Source organism: Vespula pensylvanica, chromosome 23, assembly GCF_014466175.1.
Source record: "Vespula pensylvanica isolate Volc-1 chromosome 23, ASM1446617v1, whole genome shotgun sequence".
Classification (NCBI taxonomy): domain Eukaryota; kingdom Metazoa; phylum Arthropoda; class Insecta; order Hymenoptera; family Vespidae; genus Vespula; species Vespula pensylvanica.
This window is the reverse complement of record NC_057707.1, coordinates 2,471,821-2,493,754: the sequence shown is the minus strand read 5'-3', so window position 1 is coordinate 2,493,754 and position 21,934 is coordinate 2,471,821. Positions and strand designations below refer to the sequence as shown.

The following is a 21,934-nucleotide window of genomic DNA, read 5'->3' as shown; positions in this document are numbered from 1 at the left end:
AGCGATGAGAGGCGGCAACTCGTCGTTCTCTATTCCAGAGTAGGATGGGGTAGGATAGAGTTCAGGGGTGGGTGAATAGCTTGGAGGGATGAGGTAGGGGTAGACTGGAGATGAGAGAGAGTGTCCGTTGGCTCGTCGGACTGACATGAAATATTCCATAGCACGTTTATCCACGTGCTAGAAGATTTTCCTCGGTGACGGTACCAGAGAACATACGCAACGCGATCGTTTTTACGATTATCGTTTCTAACGTTCTAACGTAAAGTCTCTTATTCTAGAGAAATAAAAGATTCGAGTCAAGTACATCGTTGCGAGGGAGAGAAACATTTCTTTGCGGGGGAAGAATAATTTCTATCGTCGAATAAATTCGTATTTATGTAAAAAATAAAAGGAGGAAAATACAAAAAAGAAAGAAAAGAAGTAGATCAGTCCGGTTGGAAGAGTCGAGGGTTTTAAATGAAAGGTTTATGATTCATTGGTTGCTGTTCATTGGTGGTTCGTTAACGAGTAATGTTGAACCTAAGAGAGATGAGAATTATTCATAAACGTAGGCCGACTCTTAGCAATAACCGAAGAGAGAGAGAAAGAGAGATAGAGAGACGGAGAAAGGGGTTGGTTTCCGGTTTTCCACCGTGTTGAGACCGAAGCTGAATTCTAGCGGATATTAAGATGAGTATGGTTAGAGAACCGAGCGAGGTCCTCCTGGTCGCATAATAAACACATAACGGTAATCCTTAAAACAATAATTAGCCCGCGTGAGCCAACGGAGAAACGGAGAGCAATCTTCCGTTGCCACGTGGAATTGCACCGCTTTCGCAATTCGTTGTCGAATTACTGCCGCGACTCGCGCGACGCTGCCGGGCTAGACAACTTACTCCTACAACACCACTGACTTAGGTACCTTATGCACTAGGGATTCTACTTACTTCCTAAAACGATTATTCCCGAGATTGTATCACGCAAATGGCTTACAACACTAAAGATTCATTGGATTTACCGAGATTACATTCGTTTTTTTCGCTCGATCATTCTTATCGTTTCTTTTTTTCTTTCCTTTTTTCTTTTTATCATTTTTTCTTATTTTATTCTATCTCAATGATCGATCCGTTTTATCTTTGATTGCTGTTTGACGTATTTTTTTTCTATCTTTTCTTTTTTTCTTTTATTTTCTCCTCTAAAGAAACAGGAAAATAACGAATCGTTTATAAAACTGTCCATTCGTTTTATGTTAACGATAAAGATTGCTTCGTTGTTTTTGTTTGTTCTTTTTAAGAGTCGACTTTTTAGACGACGCACTGCGGATTCAGCATAGATGTCAATTATTATAAACCTCGTTGCTTCGTTATGCCAGGGTGTTTGAAACGATGAAATTACGAAGAAACGAAAAAGTCGAGGGGGAAAGGGATGGGAACGTTAGAAAATCTGTGGAAAGGGTGCCTACCGTGAAAGAGTCGAAGAGGTGTGGCGTCGCAAAGTGGTAATAGTTTTAATCCGGTGTCTTGAAGTCAGGATTTGGTGGCGCGGCAGTTAGTGGGCTCCTGGTAAGTCCAAGCGAAACCCAGTTCTCGCTCTGATATCATAATCCGAATAATCACTATTATTGCCGCCATTTGCTTAATCCGTGAGTGAGTATTCCACCCTGTCCCACGTTTCACAAGCGTTTAACGAAAATGATCACGGACGATGAAAATCCCAAAATATCTCAGGTATCGATATATCTTTATCATCCAAGTTTTTTTAACTTAACGATATTCTAACCGAACGACGACAACGAGAATATAATTTGATAGTCGTACGATTGAACGTACGATTTTGATATAAGAGACACATTATAACGCTCGTTTAAACTCAATTATATGATATTTTTCGTGAAAATTTAAAAGGAAACATGGTAATACAGTTAAATCTTACGTTTCTTTATTCTTGTTTCTTTTTTTATCTTATTTTATTTTTCTTTTCTTTTCTTTTCTTTTCTTTACTCGCGAGCAAAGATCCTTCCAGTTTGCGAAAAGTTTCGTGAGCAATATCGTATAAAAGCCCATTTAGCCTTGTTTAAGCTAGGAAGGAGACATTAAATCCCAGAGATTCTCGTTCTAATGGCCGCGACTCTCTTACAAACTGTTTCGCGGTCTTTTATAATTTGTGCATAGGACGTTGGTACGCGCTAGTCTTTTATAAATCTACCCAAATCTGGTCGACGCCGTTGGAGTTGAGAAAAATCGCTCAAGAGATATAACGGTAAAAAAAAGTTTTGGCGCAACTGCCGCTCTTAATTTCAACAGTTTTGTTTGCCATCGTTCCCTTTCTACTCGTCTCAGAGAGCAAGCGTTTTCATTCGTTTCCGCAAAAAGTTCGGAATTATGTATTAGCAGGAAGCCGGAGAGAGGTAATGCGTCTATTTTGAATTCAGCTTACTATGAAATTATAATGAAACAGGCGACTCGAGGCAGCCGCTGTGTTTACCACGTTCTACACTTTGTGAATCCTTACGGACACTGTAGTATCTATTTAATATATATACATACATACATACATACACACACATACACACACACACACACACACACACACACACACACACATATATATATATATATAAATTTCGCTAATTAAGCGAGAAAAATTTACTTTTAACTTGGGTCACCGTCGAGTGCCAAACGAAACGAAACGTAAGAAATCTAAAAGCTAATCCGATCTTTTGTTATATCACTCGATAGCTTTGAGTAAAACGTTGTTATAGAAAGCTCGGTAGGTTTGAGATAATGTTACGCAAGACAGTAGTGGCCTAGGCGGCATGTGTCCTTGATGAGGCGGTTAGTATTCAGCGGTGCTTTCTGCCCTCGGAGAACTTTTGAAAACTAAGCGAGTAAAGCCACCTTAATTCCATAAGAGGGAGGCCAAAACGGGATTCGGGCGTCATCGTAACATCCTCTTAATTACGGGATATTAGGACGCCCACGAGAACTAAGGAGATGAAGAAGGTGAGACGCGACTTTCTTCCATCGTACGATTACCAATTTAATCTTTTATCCCATGTCGATGTGCTCTCTATTTTTCATTGCAAAATTTTTTATTTAACGAACAAAAGGAAGATATATACATATATATATAAATTTATAAAATACTTACGCGCATAAAATGGTATCCTTTCCTCCTTGAAAACCCGCGTCTTTACCCCATCGTTTGGGCAACTCCATGATAGCAATTCCAAGATTACCCCATAGAGCTACTTGCGTAACTGTTTCATTGATGAACATATTCATGACCTCGAAGATGGGCGGATCGGTTGGTTGCAGAGTCTGAAAGGAAAAAAAGCGTTGATAAATGTTAGAAATTTTACGAACTTGTCAGAGAAATTATTTCGCGAGTCAACTAAAAAAAAAAAAAAAAAAAAGAAAAAGAAAAAAACCACGTAGAACGATTTCCATCAATTCAATTCGCTGGATTCCTTGACGGATCTCATTTCTTTTTTCTGTACGAACTGTCAAAGTAGGTACATACATACATACTTATTACATCCCTTCTTCCTTCCCTTATTTTCTTTCGTCTCTTCTTTTTTTCTTTTTTGTTTCGTTTTTTCGTTCTCGCTTTCGCTTCCCGGTACGGATCGTCTATCGATTGAAAAACTTTATAATACGATCCCTCGCTTACTTGTTTGTTTTCTGGTTTGATTTTTATCACGGCCCTTACGGGAAAAAGGCAGGTGTACGAGGCAAAACGTTCGCCCACCCCAATCACGGCGACGCTGTGATTCTTCTTCGGGCGTCTTCCTTTCCTTTCTACCATCTTATATATATATATATCTCTATCCATCCATCCATCCATCTATCTATCTATCTATCTCTTTTCTTACCCTTACCTTACCGAGCAAGTTCGTCGCAACCCCCTCGATATTTAATTTCGAACTAAGTTCGCCAAGGAGAACATCATTACAAGGAGAAGGTATCCCCGCAGGTGGGGTATCGGCGCGTATCAAGAGGTAATTACTTTTTTTCCCAGAGGCGGCTAGCCATGCTTTCGGTTCTCCAGCGTTCGAAATAGGAGGAGGATGAGGAGAAGGAAATAAGGAACATTCCGCATTAAAAAAAGAAAAAGAAAAGAGAGAAAGAAAAGGAAAGAAAGAAAAAAAAAATGCGAAACAAAAAGGAAAAGAATCTTAAAGAAGGAATAAAGAATTCTCTATCGCAAATGCAATATCTACAAATTCGAGCTTATCGCACGAAAGAAACAACGAAGAGATGCGTTTGTGTGTGCATGTATCTAACACCGTATCTCCGTCTATCGTTTATCCTCATCATCGCATCGTCGTTTCTCTCTCTTCCTCATTCTCGTCTTTCTTATCCTCCTTATCCTCATCCTCATCATCCTCCTTCTCCGTTAGACAAATTCGCTGGAGGGAGTAAAGCTAAGCGCGTTTCGACATCGACGAATGAAAGCTTCGTGCGTTTAAAAAGTTCTTTCCTCATTAAGACGCGCACTCCCTCGGGTCGTTGATGGCATAACGTAACGACGAGTGCACGTTTCTCTACGTATTTCCTCTCTCTCTCTCTCTTTCTCTCTCTCTCTATCCCTCTCGCTTCATCCCCCTTTTCTCGGTGTTCCTTCACTTTACGTTCTTCCTCTTCGTCAGACCGTTAGAAACACATTTATTAACGGGAATTCGCCTCCTCGTCCTCCTTCTTCTCGGCACACGGATAAGAAGAAAGACAGACAGAGAGAGAGAGAGAGAGAGAGAGAGAGAGAGAAGAGAGAAAGAGAGGTTTCTCTCTCACTCTTTTACTCCCTCTCCGAACTGTTCGTCTCTCGGACGAGAAGAGCCCTCATTCACTTTGCCCGTTGTCCCGTCCCAGGGAGAAAGAAAAAAGACGTCACATTGTCGACGCCTTATTAATCCAGTAGCGTAGACCGGGGACTGAGTGAAACAGAGAGAAAGAGAGAAAAAGAGAAAGAGAGAAAAAGAGAAAGAGAGAGAGAGAAAGAAAAGGAAGGAGGTTCCTTCGCTACGCTCGCTCGCTCGCTCGCGCGAAGTCAGAGTCGGCAAAAGTGTCGCGGGGAAGGGTCCTTTGAAGAAATTAAAAGAACAGAGGGTATAATGTGAACACATCCATTTCGTCGTATTCCCCTCCTTCCTTCGACTTTCTCTTCCCGGACTTTTTCTTTTTCACCATTCACCGTTTTACTTGCCTTCTGTCTCTTTATCTCTCTTTATCTCTCTTTCTCTTTCTCTTCTTCTTCTTATCTTTCTCTCTCTCTCTTTTTCTCTCTTTCTTTTTCTCTTTCTGCAGTGCAAGGCCAGAACCATTAAGACCGTCGTTCTACGTGCTTTCGCTAAGCACCAGTTGGATAGACATCTCTCGAGCCTTGTCACGGTTTCTTAAAATCCAAAGTATATACTTCCCACTTCCCTTCCGCGATCTCTTCTCCTTTCGACGCACCCTTTTATCCGTTGTGTTGCCCTTTTGTTTTGCTTTTCTCTCTCTCTCTCTCTCTTTCTTTCTTTTTTAAATGTTAAGTGCACCAGACGACTCTACTAGCTCGGAATCGCGCGAGAATCATTTCGGTGATTCTTTGTAAAAGTATCTGCCCTGTTAGAAGGGGTGAATTAAGGGGGTACTGGTGCTAAGATATACATGTACGTATGTATATACGTACTCAAACGAGATCGGTGGATCTTTTTGTGTAAGAATCGTTTTGCGCAAGGGTTAAACCCTTATTCTCTTATTTCCTTGTGAGAGATTTCTCTTTAACGCGTCTAACCGTGAGTGACTAAATGGAGAAACTTAAGGCGAGAGGTTCGCTTCCGTAAACTCTAATTTCACCGACGGTCATGGAATTAATTAAATTTTAATGATAAGCACGCTTTCGCAAGTTACGAAAGGGATAAGAAAGGGTAGTAAGGTGTGGGAGTAAGGCGAGGTGAGGAGTGGGATGGATGGTAGTGGGGATGGGAGAGCGTTTGGGTGGCTCGGTGGGTGGTTGACTGAGGAGCGTTGGAAAGAAGAGCCACCGAAAGACATCCTCGTAAAGCGGTAAGGTATCCGGCTCGTATTAGGATGGCAAACGAGGATGTTAGCCAAATAATGCAAAGCAAAAGCCCCGCTGAGATATAGTACGACATTTGTCCATATTAAGGCGATGTCAGCTCGCAATGCTCGCGATCTTTTGTCTAACCGTTGCTCTCTCGACCTTTTGCCATCTCTCTCTCTGTCTCTTTCTCTCTCTTTCTCTGTCCGCGTAAGGCTCTCCGTTCTTCCCACCCATCCCACCCTACCCCTACCTCCTTTTAGCCCACCCTTTCAGCCCGTCCTCGCATCTAAGTCACCGTATATATGCGTGAGTATGTTTTGAAATTATATAGCGGAACATCAGCCGTCGTTAGTCAGGTTCTGCCACATTCTAGCGTTAACTATGTGTACTTTGAGCACCCGTTACATCGCCATTCGTCAGCCTAGAGACCTCGGCGTACGCGTAATTCTCCGTGTTTCGCGTTGCGCACTTGGCTCGTAATAATTTCCTCGGTCCTGACAAGGGCGGGCTTCAGAAAATTTGTTGAGGACTCGAAAAAAAAGAAGAAGAAGGAAAGAAAAGAGAAAAAGGCAAGAACAAAAGAGAAATAATAACGATGACAATAACAATCATAATAAAAAGAAATTAACAAAACTAAGAGAGTACCGAGGTATCGCTATCATTTCTAGCAGCTTTTTTCAAATCCTATCGATCACTTTCGTACAATCTTCATAAATTATCCACCTTCCACGTTCCTTTTTTTCTCTCGAGCTGACGCTCGAACGATCTTTTTCTTTCCTTTTTTCATTTGTTTATTTTTTCGTTTTCGTTTTCATTTTCAACCCCCAACCTAGAATCGCGCGGACGAGAACGGGGAACACCCGGTATACATGCAGTTTTCGGACAGAAAGGGTCGGAGGGTGGAAGGGAGGGAGGGAGGGAGGGAGGGAGGGAGGAGAGAGAGCCATGCTAGGTGGTCGGCGTCGGTGTAAATTTGCATTGAACGAAATGAGGCGCTATGGGGCATTCCAGTCCGAAGTTAATAGCTTCCCAACGATTAACTGTATCTCCCAACCCACTTTCTCTTCCCACCGTCCTCCCTTCATTCCTCCTTTCCCTCTTTCTCTCTCCCTCTCTCTCTCTCTTTCTACCTCACTCACCCTCTCGTTCGCTCTCTGTTTGTCATCCAGGTTCACCCTCTCTCGATCTCTCTTTCTCTTACACGCATATCCCCTTCTTTACCTACTCTGTCGCACGCGCCCAGAACGTACTTACCTATATCGTCCCTCCTAATAATGTATGTTCCGAAGGTCGCGAAATAACTGACTTAGCCAGGAACAACGTGATCCTATTGAATAGAATCGAATTTATTTAAATTACTTCGTAAACGTCGATCTTTCTCTATCCTCGATCGATTATCATTTCAATGATCTAAATGATTAGGAAGTTGGCGTAGTTCCCTGAACGAATTCGTTGCGAACGAACGACGTTTGGAAAAGCTTGGGTTGAGCCAATAGTTTCTAGGCGCGAGAAGGCGCCACGGGGGTTATACGGCATAATTTAGTGGACAGTTTGATATACAAACAATCTTTAATGAAATTCTTGGTGTTCATTAATAACGCATTACAGTCTCATGCAGCAGCGACGTCGGTGTCGGGCGTCGGTAGCCGGGAATCCTCTGCCATACTACCCTCCCTTTCCCTCTTTCTCTCTCTCTCTCTCTCTCTTTCCCTATCTCCCTTTTACCCCACACCTACGCCCCTTCTCTCTATTTTCCTCCTCATACTCTGCCGTTCCCACTCGTACCATCGACCTACACCCTTTATCGCTTCCCCTTTCGACCCACCTTCCTAGCTCTCACATTGCCTTTCTACACGCTTCCCAACGGAATGCACGTGCCCGGAGGCACGCGTACTTTTATCGAGCATCGATACTTTGCCTCGCGTTTATAAATGAATCCTTTTTTACCTCTAAATCTGTTACCTGGATATAGCTAAATCGTTTTTACAGGTAAAAGGGATATTGGATTGAAGAAATGAATTACGTTGAGGTTGGATACCTCAAATAGTTATTAATTCTTGGTCAATATAATTAAAAAATATTGTAGACTTTGTAGCGTGTACATCACTGTGGTTTAATTAATATCGTATAACATCCAAGCGTATTATTAGTTCGCATCGATATCGAATCCAGCTCGTTTATAGATGTCAACGGCTAAAGGCTATGATTAATAAATCGACGTAATTAGGAGGGTGTTAAGAACGAGCGACGAATGACAATCGAGTTTTGTATTAATGCCTGACCAAGCCGCACCCACGGTCCCTGTGCGACGTCCACAGCGATGACCATCAGCCTGATCGTTCGTTTAATCAAGGAACCCGCTAACGCGATTAACTTATTGCGTTATTCTTCCGCGCACACGTGAGCCTCGAATCAGCGAGACGACAGAAACGTAATTCCCATTATGTTATTTCCTATCCCCGTCCTTCTCTCTATTTTCTTTCGTTATTCGCACGATCCCTTATTTTACTCTAGGTTACCTAACTTACTTGTCACAATATGAAGTATCACCGAATCATTGGGCGTCGACTCGTTTCAATGATATTTCTAAATTAATTATTCCCTTTCTATTTGATTGTTCAAACTCTGACCTAAAAATATTTAATATCACGCGTGAACATTCCTTTTGAGAGTTGGAAGCGTCCGGTCTGAAATACTACTTAACATTATACGGCGTCTGTGTTTGATGAGTTTGCATTTTCTGAAGTAGACATAAATAATACGAGTCACATTTTATATTACCATGGAAAAGCAAAACGAAGGCGTCAATGTTAGCACGCATGACAGCGGCACGCACATAAACGTGAACGCTCGCATCCGGTGAATGGTCCGCAAACTCCGTACAATGTAAAGATCGGTAGGTAGGTAGGGAGGGAGGGAGGACTGGAGAGAAAGAGAGAGGGTAGGAATAGAGGAGGCAAATGGAAGACTGCCGGACCCTCGACTCTGACGTGGACATCAGGAACAACGAGCAAGAGGAGGAAGAAAGTGGTAGAGGTAGTAATGGTGGTGGTGACCCAGCTAGATGGAAGGAAACGTTCGAAAGAGGGTAAAGAAGAGGGAGAGCTTGAGACTTGCGTTGGTGCGTCGGTGGATACCGGAGGACGATATAGAATTTTAATATAGTGGTTTACGAGCGCGATTGTCCGCCATTTTACGGGCGCTATAGAGCGGCCATTTGAATTCTTAGATCTGCATACTTTGCGGAATTGCGTGGTGCTAGTGGGCACCACCATCTCGTAGGATGGTACGAGAACGTTGCGGAGGATCGTGAGGCCAGCCAACCCCATCAACGAACGAAGCGCATCGTGCCGAGTAGACTCGCTATCGCGCGAGGATGTTCAAATACCTTGACCGTCTCCCTATATTACGGCTTAATAAAATAATAACGTCGGTAAGAGCCGACGGGATGCGATGATGAAAATCGGCGGTGTACTCGCGAACCAACAAGAAGAAGAACCACACAAGGAGATCGATGCCAACACGAATCTTTCTTTTTTTTTTTTCAGCTACGTTGATGAAATTCCTTTCCATCTACCTTCTCTCTTTCTCTTGATAATTACTTATAAGCGCAAATATTTGCCGATATTTTTATAGGTGACGTTATCCTATCGCGAGTCGGTGCGTTTCGTGACATATAGATAGCCCTATTACCAAAGTACAGACCAAAGTAGTTGGTTATTACGTCTCGTAAAAGGGACGTCCAGAATCCCATTTGATTATCATAGAATTCGAGTTTCTACGAACCGATGGTGGATTATTAATTTTTTTCTTTCTTCTCATCTGGCATTATTCGCCGACGACTCACATCGCATGCAGCACGTCTCGCGACGATAATGGAAATACATTCGAGGATTTATAAGCGCTATTCAAAAAAAAAAAAAAAAAAAGAAAAAAAAAGAAAAGAAAAAAAAGTCCCTTTGTCGGGATTATTTTTAATTTTCAAAGATTTTTCTATAGGCAAACATATATTTCCTCATTGTAGAAGAACCAGAAAACAAAAAAGAAAGTGAGGGAAAAAGGAAGAAAAGAAAAAAAGAAGAAAAAAAAAAAAGAAAAAAAGAGGAACGAGTTCAACCTTTGGTCTCTGTTTCTGTTCCCTTGCGATTCGAAATTAATGATTCTGGGGTCTCTCATTTGGTATACCTTAATCAGGCTAGGAGCCCTTTAGGCATCCGTAATCGTCCGAACGCGAGTACCCCGAGTACGACGATACGCTAGCTTCCTTTTCCTTCTCTCCCTCTATCTTTGGCTACCTCTTGTCCGTCTCTCTCTCTCTCTCTCTCTTCTTTACTCTCTTTTACTCTCTTCCTCGTCCGTGATATAAGCCGTATCAGTTATAATTTACAATGTTATGGCGATTTTATGTATATCTTGCCGCGGCCGTACTCCCCACACAGCGCCGAGAAGTATTATTTAAATTAAACGAGGCTAAACTAAGCGAAGCAGGGGTATCGAAGTGGCAGAGAAAGAGAAAGAGAGGGAGAAAGAGAGATAGCTATAGAGAAAAAGAGAGAGAGAGAGAGAGAGAGAGAGAGAGGTGCCGCGGTGGTATGCAAATTATTATCGCGGGGCGATAATTTAAATGCATATTTCGCCTCCTATATCATTTTATTATTGCCAGCGAAGTTAAGTCGGTCCGTGGGCCAACGTTTACGAGGACGTTGGTGAGACACTCTCCTTGCCTTGGCAAGAGAGATGACGGGTGGTGTTGGTTACCTCGTATACACCCTCTCTCCCTCTTTTCCACCCCCTCCCCACCCACTCGTGCTTTCCCCCGTATTAGAAACGCTATCGAAGCGTTTTCTCCGTATAATCCTCATTGTTACCAGGCACGAGGATCATAATATTCTGTCTGGTAATGGCCAACAGGGAGGATTAATAATGGGGAACTAATTGTAGGACCGTAGGAAGTGCCAGCTCATCCACCTTTGGCAAACGTAGCTCTACGAGAGATGTCCACGTTTCTTGATCGATTAACGCGAACGTCCTTCATCGTTTCTTCAACGACATCTATTTTTATTATTTATAGATAAAGTCATCGTTTCTTTCAAGGATCTTTGCGTATCTTCTTTTCCTTGCCTCATTTCTTAATTTCTCTTTCTTTTCGTTTCGTTTTATTTTGTTTCGTTTTAGATTATCCTCTTCTAGCATGCGGACAGATCGTTGTTAGAAAGGAACGTTGATTATCCGCCGGAAACCGGAATTAAAGACGCACGCCGGTGGTTTTTGTCGGGGGCCGATTTAAATTTTCGACTTAGAAATTCTACGAAGGAAATAACCTACGTCCGCCGTTGTTTCTCAACGGGACGGGACGGGACGGGACGCATTTAATCTCGATTTACATTTCACGGTAGGGAAAATCGTATGTAGGACGGTTGGAGAACGGTGACTAGGTGTACGAAGGTGAGGTTGGCTGGCCGGAAGATACGCATTCGTAGGATTCAAGCAGTGCTTTTAAGAATCGGAGAAGTAAGGTAATTTACCTATGTGTTGGCGACGGGCAATGGCAATCGCAATGGCAACCGGCACTGGTAACGCGCTAAGGGTCGAAAGGACCTAACAACGTCCCTTTTCCAATGTTTTCCAACGTTCCCTCGTTCTTCTCGAAACGGCGAAGAAGGGTTAAAACCTGCGGGGCAGTATTTTAATTCTCAACCGTTATCGCGTCGCGCGCCGCCGCTGCCTGGCTCGGGTCAGTAGCGAAAGATACATGTAAGTTGACCCCGCCCCTCGAGACCTTTCTGGACGCTTATGAATATTAATTCCGCCCCATCTGTGTGAGCCACCTACTTCCCTATCCGAAAGCAAACCCGACAGGAACAAATTAGATCTTTCCTTCCATACATTTCGCTTTTATTCGCGCGACACTCCTCTTGAACCATCACGCGGATCCTACCAGCCGCCAGCCGTTGTCCTCTTTCTTCTTTTTTATTTTTATTTCTTCTTTTTTATTCTCCTTTCCTTTTTGTTTCCTTTTTTTGTCTTTCCTCCCCTTCCTATCCCGCTTCATCCTATCTCATCCCGTGGAATCTGTTTCTGACAGTGGCGGTAACGCAATGTCCATCTATTGCCTCTCTCTCTCTCTCTCTCTCTCTATCTCCTTCTCTTTTCTCATGATTTAGAATAATGAATATTTTCTTTCAGAACCGCTCACCCGACTCTTTCTTCTTTGTCTTTTTTCCCCCTTGATATTCGTTCTCACGTTTGCACGATATACTTACTTACTTACTTACTTGTTACTCGTTAGACGATATACCTATTACTCTGCCTCGATAATCATCTAACGAGGATTAGGTGTACCTACGTGATATCAAAATACGTGTTGAAAATGCGCATTTTGTACTCCTATCTCGCACGACGAGTTTATCTTACGTTCGTATCTTTCGTATGTCGGAAAAGCCAAGCGACCCTTGATATTTCCTAGAACAAGTTAGTTTCCAAGTCGCGACTATCCGTGATTTCGAAGGGTGCGTGTTTCACGGCCACATGTTCCCTTGTAATACAGACGTTCAGGTAGAATACCAATACGCGTGCGCACGTCTCACAATAGGGAACGACGAGGTGCAAGAGTAACCGCGAACGCACGCGGGATTGAAGAAGAAGAAGAAGAAGAAAGGGGTTAGAGAGGGAGGAGGGTGAGAAGAAAGGGACTCTCTACAAATAGATATAATTTCCCTTGAATCTGGCAATCTCGTAGGTACGAATATAACCAGGAGTTAAAACCGCAGCACGAGTGTCGTATCTTATACCACCTTCTAGGTTCACCTTCTAATCCAGACACCCTTGCACGGGTTCCACTGGTAGAATCTTATTATCAGCCTACGTTTCATTTCGAGATACAAGGAAGGAAATTTCTTGGATTGCGGTGTATAACCATTGAAAGTAAAGATCGTAAAATTGGGTCGTTGGATCTTGGGTAACGTTGTAAGATTGAACGAACGAACGAACGAAACTCCAAAAACTAATTTAGCTTTCTCGCCGACTGAAAAAAATATTATATTATATCGTCGAATTCTGAAAAAATTTTCAACCCTCTATCTCTTTCATTATTCGTCGTTAAACAGGACAAGGAGTTTTTCACCTTTTTTATCTTCTTCATTATGGTTAATCATTATTACGAAATATCTAGGTACTTGTCTTCGTTTTATCAATATTAAATAAAGCAGTTTCTCTCTCTCTCTCTCTCTCTCTCTCTCTCTCTCTCTCTCTCTCTCTCCTCTGTCTTTTAAGATTCTTTTACGACATTGATGTAACTTAGTTCTTCGTCGTGGATACGTCGAGTGAGTAAGAGTGTAACTCTCCTTCTCCCTCTCCAAGAGAACTTCTCCTCGTATCCTACATTTCAAGGGACTATAGTAGTAGTCTCTTCCATAGATACGCGAACACCGTGCACGCCGTTTCGCTGTTTCGGTTTGCCTTAATGGATTTCGCTGTATAATTGTAAAATATCTCGTCGAGTTCCACATGCGCGTGCATTTACGAGCGGACACGTGCGGATCCTTCCTCACGACCTCGGCGTTAATTTTGCCGCGTGCGAGCGAGAGTGAGCGAGAGCGTTCTCTCTTTCTTTCTCTCTCTCTCTCTCTCTCTCTCTCTCTCTCTCTCTCTCTCTCGCATTTAATAGATAACTTTCTAAGCAACTACTCGCTTTTCACGACTCTCAAGATATAACTTATATACATTAAAAAGAAACGACCCCGAAGAATTATCTTTCCTTGTTTTAAAGAAACTTCTCCTCTTTTTTTTCCAACTTCGAATCCGAACGAATTGATTTATATTCAAAGGCTCGCATGACCATTGATATTTGAGTAGGATCGGTCTCAAATAATTCAAGAGATTTCAAACAATATATTTCAATTAATACGGAGTAGATCTTTGAGAATGACGCGTGACATTGTTTTTTCTTTTCATTTTTTTTTTTTTTTTTTGGAAAGCACCAGTCAGAATCTGTGATCAACGATAGGGTATATACGATAAGAGAGAGAAAGAGAGAGAGAGAGAGAGAGAGAGAGAGAAAGAGACTGAGATAGAAGGAGAAAGAGAAAGAGAAATAGAGAGAGACAGACAGAGAGAAAGAGAGTACAGAGAACTGATAAAATATTGAAGACATTGATTCATCTGTTCGAGCTTATGTTGCAGGTACGCAAACGCAAATACGCGGAATGCTCGTTGCATCGTTGAAAAATCGTCGGGGGAGTAACGCATGACCCGTTAAGTATGGGCTCCACTGAAAAATAACCTGGCAAATTGAATGGAGGCGACACAGACTGCGAGAGAGCGAAGGGCGTACCGTAGGATGGGAGGGTGAGAGGACGAAAGGGGTTGGGATGGTTGAAGGGGAAGGGGAAAGGCTAGGGGAGGTGGCGGAAGAGAATGGTTGGGGTTCTGATGGCCGGAGTAAAATTCGGCATTGGGGATGGGCGTTGGAGGAGACATTGTACTTGTCGCCCTACCCGCATGACGAATATGGCTTTTGTAATTAGAAAATATGCTCTCGTCCGTGTCTCTATATCGAAGACTTCGTTCGGTTCTACCTTCGCGCGCGCTTCCGAGTACTGTAATAAAAAAAAAAAAAAGAAAAAAAACTGAACGAGTAGAAAAATATTTGACACGAGTTGGCTTTTTGCGTTACCTATTTACAACTATTTATAATCTCAGCTCATTGAAATGAACGAACGTTCTACGTTGCTAGCGATATAAAATTCGATCGTGGAAAAAAAAAGAAGTATGAGTGTGGATGAAAAAAGATAAAAAACTAAAACAAAAAAAAAAATATGTAGGATGTGAAAGGAAGAAAGGTGGGTTAGGGTGAGTGGGTGGTTGAGGGTTAAAGTCTGTACGGGTTAAAGAGAGGCAACATCAAACATTAAACATAATGACTCTCGACAAGAATGTTACCCCACGTTACGTTATAGTGCCAAGGGAAAAGTAGCTATTTGCCATATTATTACGCGCGTTTGATGCGACGACGTGTGGAAACGACATGCGCGTGCTTTCTCTCTTTCACATTACTCTTGGCCCGCGGAGAAGGAAAACCTTCCCTTATACCGTGTGGACTAAGCGCGCTCACCTAATGGGACTCGATTTACAATATAAATTATCAGTGATACGTATTCTCGCGAAGGTATTCCCCTATCTCTCGTTCTCTCTGCTTTCTTTGAAATTCCATAGCGATGGTTCCTGACCCTACAGGAGGAAGAACTTGAACACGGCTGACAACTCTCTCTCTCCCTCTCTCTCTCTCTTTTTCTTTTTATTTATTTATTTATTTTTTTTGTAACAAAATATTTCTGGAAAACGCCACGCGAGCGAGGCCTGCAAAATATATATATATATATATATATATATGTAGGGGGAAAAAAAAGGTTAAGGTAGGTAAGACGTAAAATGCGATTCTTCGCGTGAAAAATGTCGGGCTCGAATATTGGTTATTTTCGTTGCCAGTTAGATGACTTTCCTCTTTTCGCGCTTTTCTATCTTTCTTTTTTCTTTTTCTTTTTCTTTTTTTTTCTTCGCCGCAAGACGGGAGAAAAGAGATTGAAAGATATCGCGTATTCACGTATTCCGGCCGATCAAATGGGCCAGAGGGTATCAACCATTTGTCAGACTGTCGCGAAAAGAGAGTAGAGCTTTCCGAAAACAAATGGCTGGGCAATCGGAGTAGTTTCTCTTAAATTTGAAATCGGATTGCTAGCTCAATTTATTGCATTATCATATTCAAAATTCTTGCCTATTTTTGCCTAGCCACGCACGATTTCTTTATCACCCAAACTAACCGAGATATTTTTTTTTTTTCTTTTTGTTTACTACCATTTGCTGAAAACGCAACGAATGCAATAAGTTACTAAACGATACAATTTCGAAAAAGTGAAAAAAAAAAAAATAAGATAAAAGAAAAGAAAGCTTTCACTCGATCAATCGTTACTGTTAAAGAAACTTTCTTAACTAGGCGATATTAACTTACAGGAAATAACTCGATGAGTCCTATGAGAAATCATCGTATATAGGTACTTACGTAATAAATAGTAGCCATTCGTAAAAACAAGATGGCCAGCCAGAACGTTAAGTTCTGCCAGAAACGGCGTCCTGCATCTCAACGGATGTGCTACTACTGTTTTTTGCTATCGATAATAAATTACCCATTGCGATATTTCTTATTGTTAGCGGGGTGCTAGCGACTGCGTCTGAGGGCTTTGATCGGTACGTAGGTATTTGTATATATATATACAGTATATAGAAGCTCAGTGTCGCAGTCGTTAATCAAAGATATATACATATATATATTATATATATATATATATAAATATATGTATGTATATACTTAGAACGAGTCTGTTTCGTAGCTTTCCCCACGATGCTAAATTTTCTTATCACCCCTTTCACCCTCTCTCTCTAGTAGTTTCTAATAAAGATAAAACTTTTATCCCAACACCTACTTCAACTTTCCTCTTTTCATTAACTATAACGTTCAAAAATGATTGATAGAAATTATTCGACAATCGACTTAGCTCAGCTCTTCTTTCACTCCGTTCCAACCACCCATAACAAAATGATTTCATTTTGAGACGACGTTATGAACGAATTATGCAAAATTGGCCGAAGGCATTAAAATGTTCTATTAAAGATCGCGAATGGATCGCTTGCATTTTCCGTGTCATAAAAATCGGATATTAGAAAAAATTATTCAAGGGATAATTTAAATTGAGTCGTAGATCTTATCCGATGGGAGGAAAAATCTACGACGACATCTTCTCGAATATCTAATCGAATAATTCAAGCGCGTTTGTAGTAAATGCTGCATAAAAAGAAAAAAAAAAGAAGATAGAAAACGAAAAAGAACGAAAAGAAAGAAGAAGAAGAAGAAAGAAAAGAATAAGAGAGAAAAAGCAAGAAGATATAAATTATATACAGATAGGTACTATAATTTAAATTGCGTATCCCTTCGTTCGATATCTTCAAGAAGGCGGGAGGAGAGAGAGAGACGGGGAACGCTCGTCGTAAAATTCAAATCAGATTCGGTGTTACTCTCGCCTTCGCGAGGATCTTCGTCGCTCGTACAATCGTAAAAATTGCCATTTGTGCTGGCGATTGGCTGTCAACTGGAATTAATATCGGCAGTTTGCTATGCTAAAAAGAAATATTTTTTATACGAGATTGGATATACCGATTGATTGTAAATTATGGGCCAGTTAAATGTCTCGTTTGTTAGAACCGATGGAAAAGAAAAGAAATATATATATATATATATATATATATATATATATATAAATTAAGAATAGTTTCATGATTTCACGTATCAAATATTTGGAGTACGAAATAAAATATTCGATTTCCGATTGGACCGAAAGTTTAATGTTTTTTAGTTTTTCTTATGGAACGATATATTTTTTAATTATTCAATTATCTTCAATCAATTGTCTTTCAATCAAGTATTCATTATCTTACGTTCTTATCTTTGTTAAAGGAAAAAAAAAAAAAAGAAACAAGAAAGAACGAAACAAAATAAGAAACAAAAACAAACGAAGAAAATTATCAGTTCGGATATATCGCAAACGTTATCGAATTGTCACACGTGAGATAAATCTATCAATCCACGGTATGACGTTATAATACAAGAAGATCGGATCCGTTATTACGCATGATGTATGGTACTTGACCCTCTCCCGATGTAAGGCGACACAATAACTTTTTCTCTTCTTCCAACGGAATTTCGTGCTCCGTATATTGATGCGGCTTGTCCTTACTCCCTCCTGAAAAGCCGAAGACGAGACACGTGGGCGGAGTAGAAAAATGTTTCTTACCCCATATAGAGTTTGCTCACTCACTCTCTTTCACTCGTTTTTTCTCTCTTTCTTTCTTTCATTGCTTAAAGAAACTCTTCCTCTCTCTCTTTCATCCCTCCTGGTATTCGGATATTCGGAATGATATCGTACACGTCGATTCAACAACGAATGTCGCTTGATGAATCGAAGAAATCGTGATATGAGAAATACTAGACTCTGATCTATTTAATATATATATATATATATATATATATATATATAGAGAGAGAGAGAGAGAGAGAGAAAACTGAACTATACTGTATAGGGAAAAGTGACGAATGATGTTAGAACGGACAATGTGTGGTAATAAGAAACATTATTCTTCGGGGATAATAGATATCGGGATGAAACGATAAAGAGAAATCATTTTTATCATTTCCATATTAATCAATTGGTAATGAATTTTTTTTCTCTTCGATTTTCTTTGCCTCTCTCTTTTCTTTTTATTGTTAAATTTCATTTCTACTACTATAAATACTATCTTTTTTATAATTCGTAATCTCTGGATGATATTATATAATATCAGAAGAAATTGAAAGAACTTGAAAGATTTAATGAAATATTTGGAAATATTGAAAACTCTTGAATATTTGTATCACAATATAACATTTTCGTAAAAAGAATATTCTTTATTTTTTTCCCATTCAAATCCTCAATTACTTCACTACCAATGGATCCACTGTAACTTGAAATTGAACTACTTTAATATATTCTTCAAGGGCCGACCTTCTCTCTCTCTGTTTTCTGGCCCGTTGCCTCTTTGCGGTTCGATCTTCCATCGCATTAAGCCCTTTCCATCGAAAAACTCTCTCTTTCTCCCTTTTCTTTTCTTTTCTTTTCTTTTCTTTTCTTTTCTATACCCTTCCAAAGTATGGCAAAACTTCGAGATGCTAATGGTTTAATTGAATTTCGATTATCCAAAGATGGTTTCTTCCCTCTGCGTTAGGAAACCTTCTACGATTTTGTTGTGCTATGAATCAAAAGCAGGACGCGTCTGCGAGTGACGTAATTATTGAGATCTCGATTTTGCGAGAAATGCAAAGGTATATGTATATATATTCTCTACCCTTCTCTATTCTGCCACAGACGAATGGCAGTCGTATTAAAATATTAATGACCTCTCGTATCGGAAACAGACTTCGGAGGTACAGTACCGGAGGTCCACCCTTTGCAATTTCCTTCCCATAAATCACTGTCCTACGATCGATTTTTTGCCTTCGACCTTTCCAATCGAACATTTCATCCTTTTTGAGGATCTCTATTGAAAAGAGTATCCATTCATTTTATATTCCAACGAATTGTTCTATTGTCATATTTTTTTATTAATGAATAAAATTGAAACAATGAACGGATGATCATAACGTGTCTTTAATCACGGCCATGTATGTATATATATATATATATATAATTATCTAGAAAAAGAATATACATACATACATATATACATACATATATATATATATGTATGTATGTATGTATATATATATTTGGAAGATTCAGAAGAGAGGGTGCGAATTGGCCGTTGCTGAGAGCTGTCAAATGGATGGTGCAGTATGGCATATGGGTCCGATATCGAGAAAGGATCACCTGTTGCATCGAGAACGATGGGGTTGGGGGCTACGAGGATTACGGTTCGAAGGCTATTCAGGAGTTCAGGGTAGAAACCGACCCTCGATTGGTCGTGTAGTGGCCAGCGCGCGAGTGGCTACATATATATATATCCCTTCGCTTCGAAACTTCCATAGTTGGAGGAGTGCCTTTAGCTACTCCTTCTGGTAAAACACAGAAATCACTTTAGAAAGGGATAGACCTTTGTTCAGACATAATGTCTTAGGGGACTTTATCATTTCAATCGAGTATATAATTAATCTTCTCTCAAATCATACGATTTTTTGTAAACTTTTCTATTTCTTTCACAATTTTGATATATATATATATTAATAAAATTAATGATGCTTGAGACAGAATGATTTCTTTTTTTTTTTTTTTTTCATAAAAATTTATTAAAAAAAAGAAAAGGTAGAATATATGTACTCGGGCATTTGTAAAACGATAAAAAAGAAGAACAAGAAAAAAGATATAGAAAGATAATTACACGTACTAAGATACTCCAACATTATATTTTCTTCAATGTTAGACCCTGAACTCTATCTCGTATCTAAACGAAATAAATAATCGAGTTAACCGAATTATTCGATTTATTTCTACGTGATAAGTAAAATTGATTTAATTAATCAAAAGACACGAGGATCATCCTCGTTATATAGAAACGTCAAATAGGAGGAATAGCCTCAAGGGTAGAAGAGGGAAGAACAGAAAGGAAACGATCAAGAGCGTGTCAATCCCATACCACGTTCTCTGACGAAATAAAAGGTAGTAGGTCCGTCCGAGTAACCCTCGGAAGCTGGTTGAATTCCTGCGGGATTGTACGAGCGACTATGGAATACTTTATAAAGGTATTGTTCGAGACAACTAGAAATATTATTTGAAAAAAAGAAAAAAAATATAGGGGAAAAAAAAAAAAAGATTAATATCGCGAGTTCGATCGATCGATCATTTTCATTCGACACAATCGTAAAGATTGTTGCAATTTGCGGGTGTCTTTGTTTTCTTTTTCCTTTTTTTTTTTTTTTTATACTTACGCACATAGAAGAGCAACGTAACATTCTTTAGAAAAATAAACAAATATTCTATGATAAACATTCCTCGAAAAGATTTTTTTAGATTCAAAAGATTGAGATACGCCGTTGGCAAACGAACGAATAAGAAAAATTGCCAGAATGAAAGAAATTCCAATAAGAAGAAGGTGGAGACAGGAATGGAATGGGGGTGAGTTGGGAAAAGGGGGGTATGAGGTAGGAAAGAAACGAGCCCATTTTGATAATGGGATCCTATATGGAAGGCAACGTTACCTACGAAGCTTCTCCGTAGGGATTTGGCGAACCATCGTCGCCGGATCACTGAGAAAACTGGGGAATGTCTAGTTACGTACGTGTGAGTTCAGTGAAATACATACCAACACACACACCTACACACAAATATATATATTCCCGTGTAAATGTAACCTGTCCTTTTCCAAAAGAAACGCTTCCTCTTCGGGTTATCGACTTGTGGTGGATTCGTAGAAGAAAAATCGTTGCTGAGCCGAGTCTGTCCATTTCTTATGTCCAAACGTCTAACCGTAATATTCTCGTTTATTATATCGCTCGACTTTCTCGATATATATTTGATATATATATATATATATATATATATATATATATATATATATATATATACATACATATATGGAATATATATTTCACGAATCTCTATTTAAGTATAAGAAATTAGTGCGAGAAAAATTCAATTGGAATTTTAAAAGATCGCGACTGAAGAAAACTACCTAAGGCGAACCCTTTTCATTAAGCACGCTTCATTCGACCGTAGAGTCGTTAACACTCATTCCTCCGAAAAAAAAAGAAAGAAAAAGAAAAAGAAAAAGAGAGAGAGAGAAAGACAGAGATAGAGAGAGCCAAAATAAAAGTTAGTCCTGCATGGCATTGCGGTTTACACTGAACCTGGCTGCCTGGCAGGGTGAGAGAGGTTAATTTTAACGAATTCAACGAAGCAAGAGAGGTCGGAGTTTAACAGGATAAGCTAATTGTGGGGTATTGGCTAAGAAGTCGAGAGAAATGAGAAAGAGAGGAAGAGACGAGGGTGAGACGAGGAATGGTAGAGGGGTTCTACTCTTCTTCACGGCACTAGTAGTCGAGGATCGTTAGCAGACGGCAAGCGACCGGAATCACAATGCAGTTTCTTACAAGAGTTAGATACTAACACAGGTCCTTTTACTATTTTCCAAGGGACACCAGTTCTTCGATCCTCGAAGACAAAATTAAGAAGTGAAAGATGCGAAGCGCAGGCATCTATCGTGACATTTAGAATGTACGAAAGCCAAATTAACTCTTCTCCTTAGAGGGAAAATTAAATCGTTTAAATTATCTCGTCTTGCTTTACGAAGGACAACTCTTTCTCTCTTTCTTTTTTCTTTTTTTTTTTTT

General features: G+C 40.1%; 1 protein-coding gene across 1 annotated transcript in view; it reads right to left on the bottom strand.

Moving 5' to 3' along the window:
* Positions 1-21,934, bottom strand: part of LOC122636841 (nuclear pore complex protein Nup88) — a 57,369-nt gene that overhangs the window by 11,089 nt on the left and 24,346 nt on the right. The window contains exon 2 of the mRNA XM_043828474.1: positions 3,130-3,299. Coding sequence (XP_043684409.1) covers positions 3,130-3,299 — 170 coding nt within the window. The remainder of the gene's footprint in view (positions 1-3,129; positions 3,300-21,934) is intronic.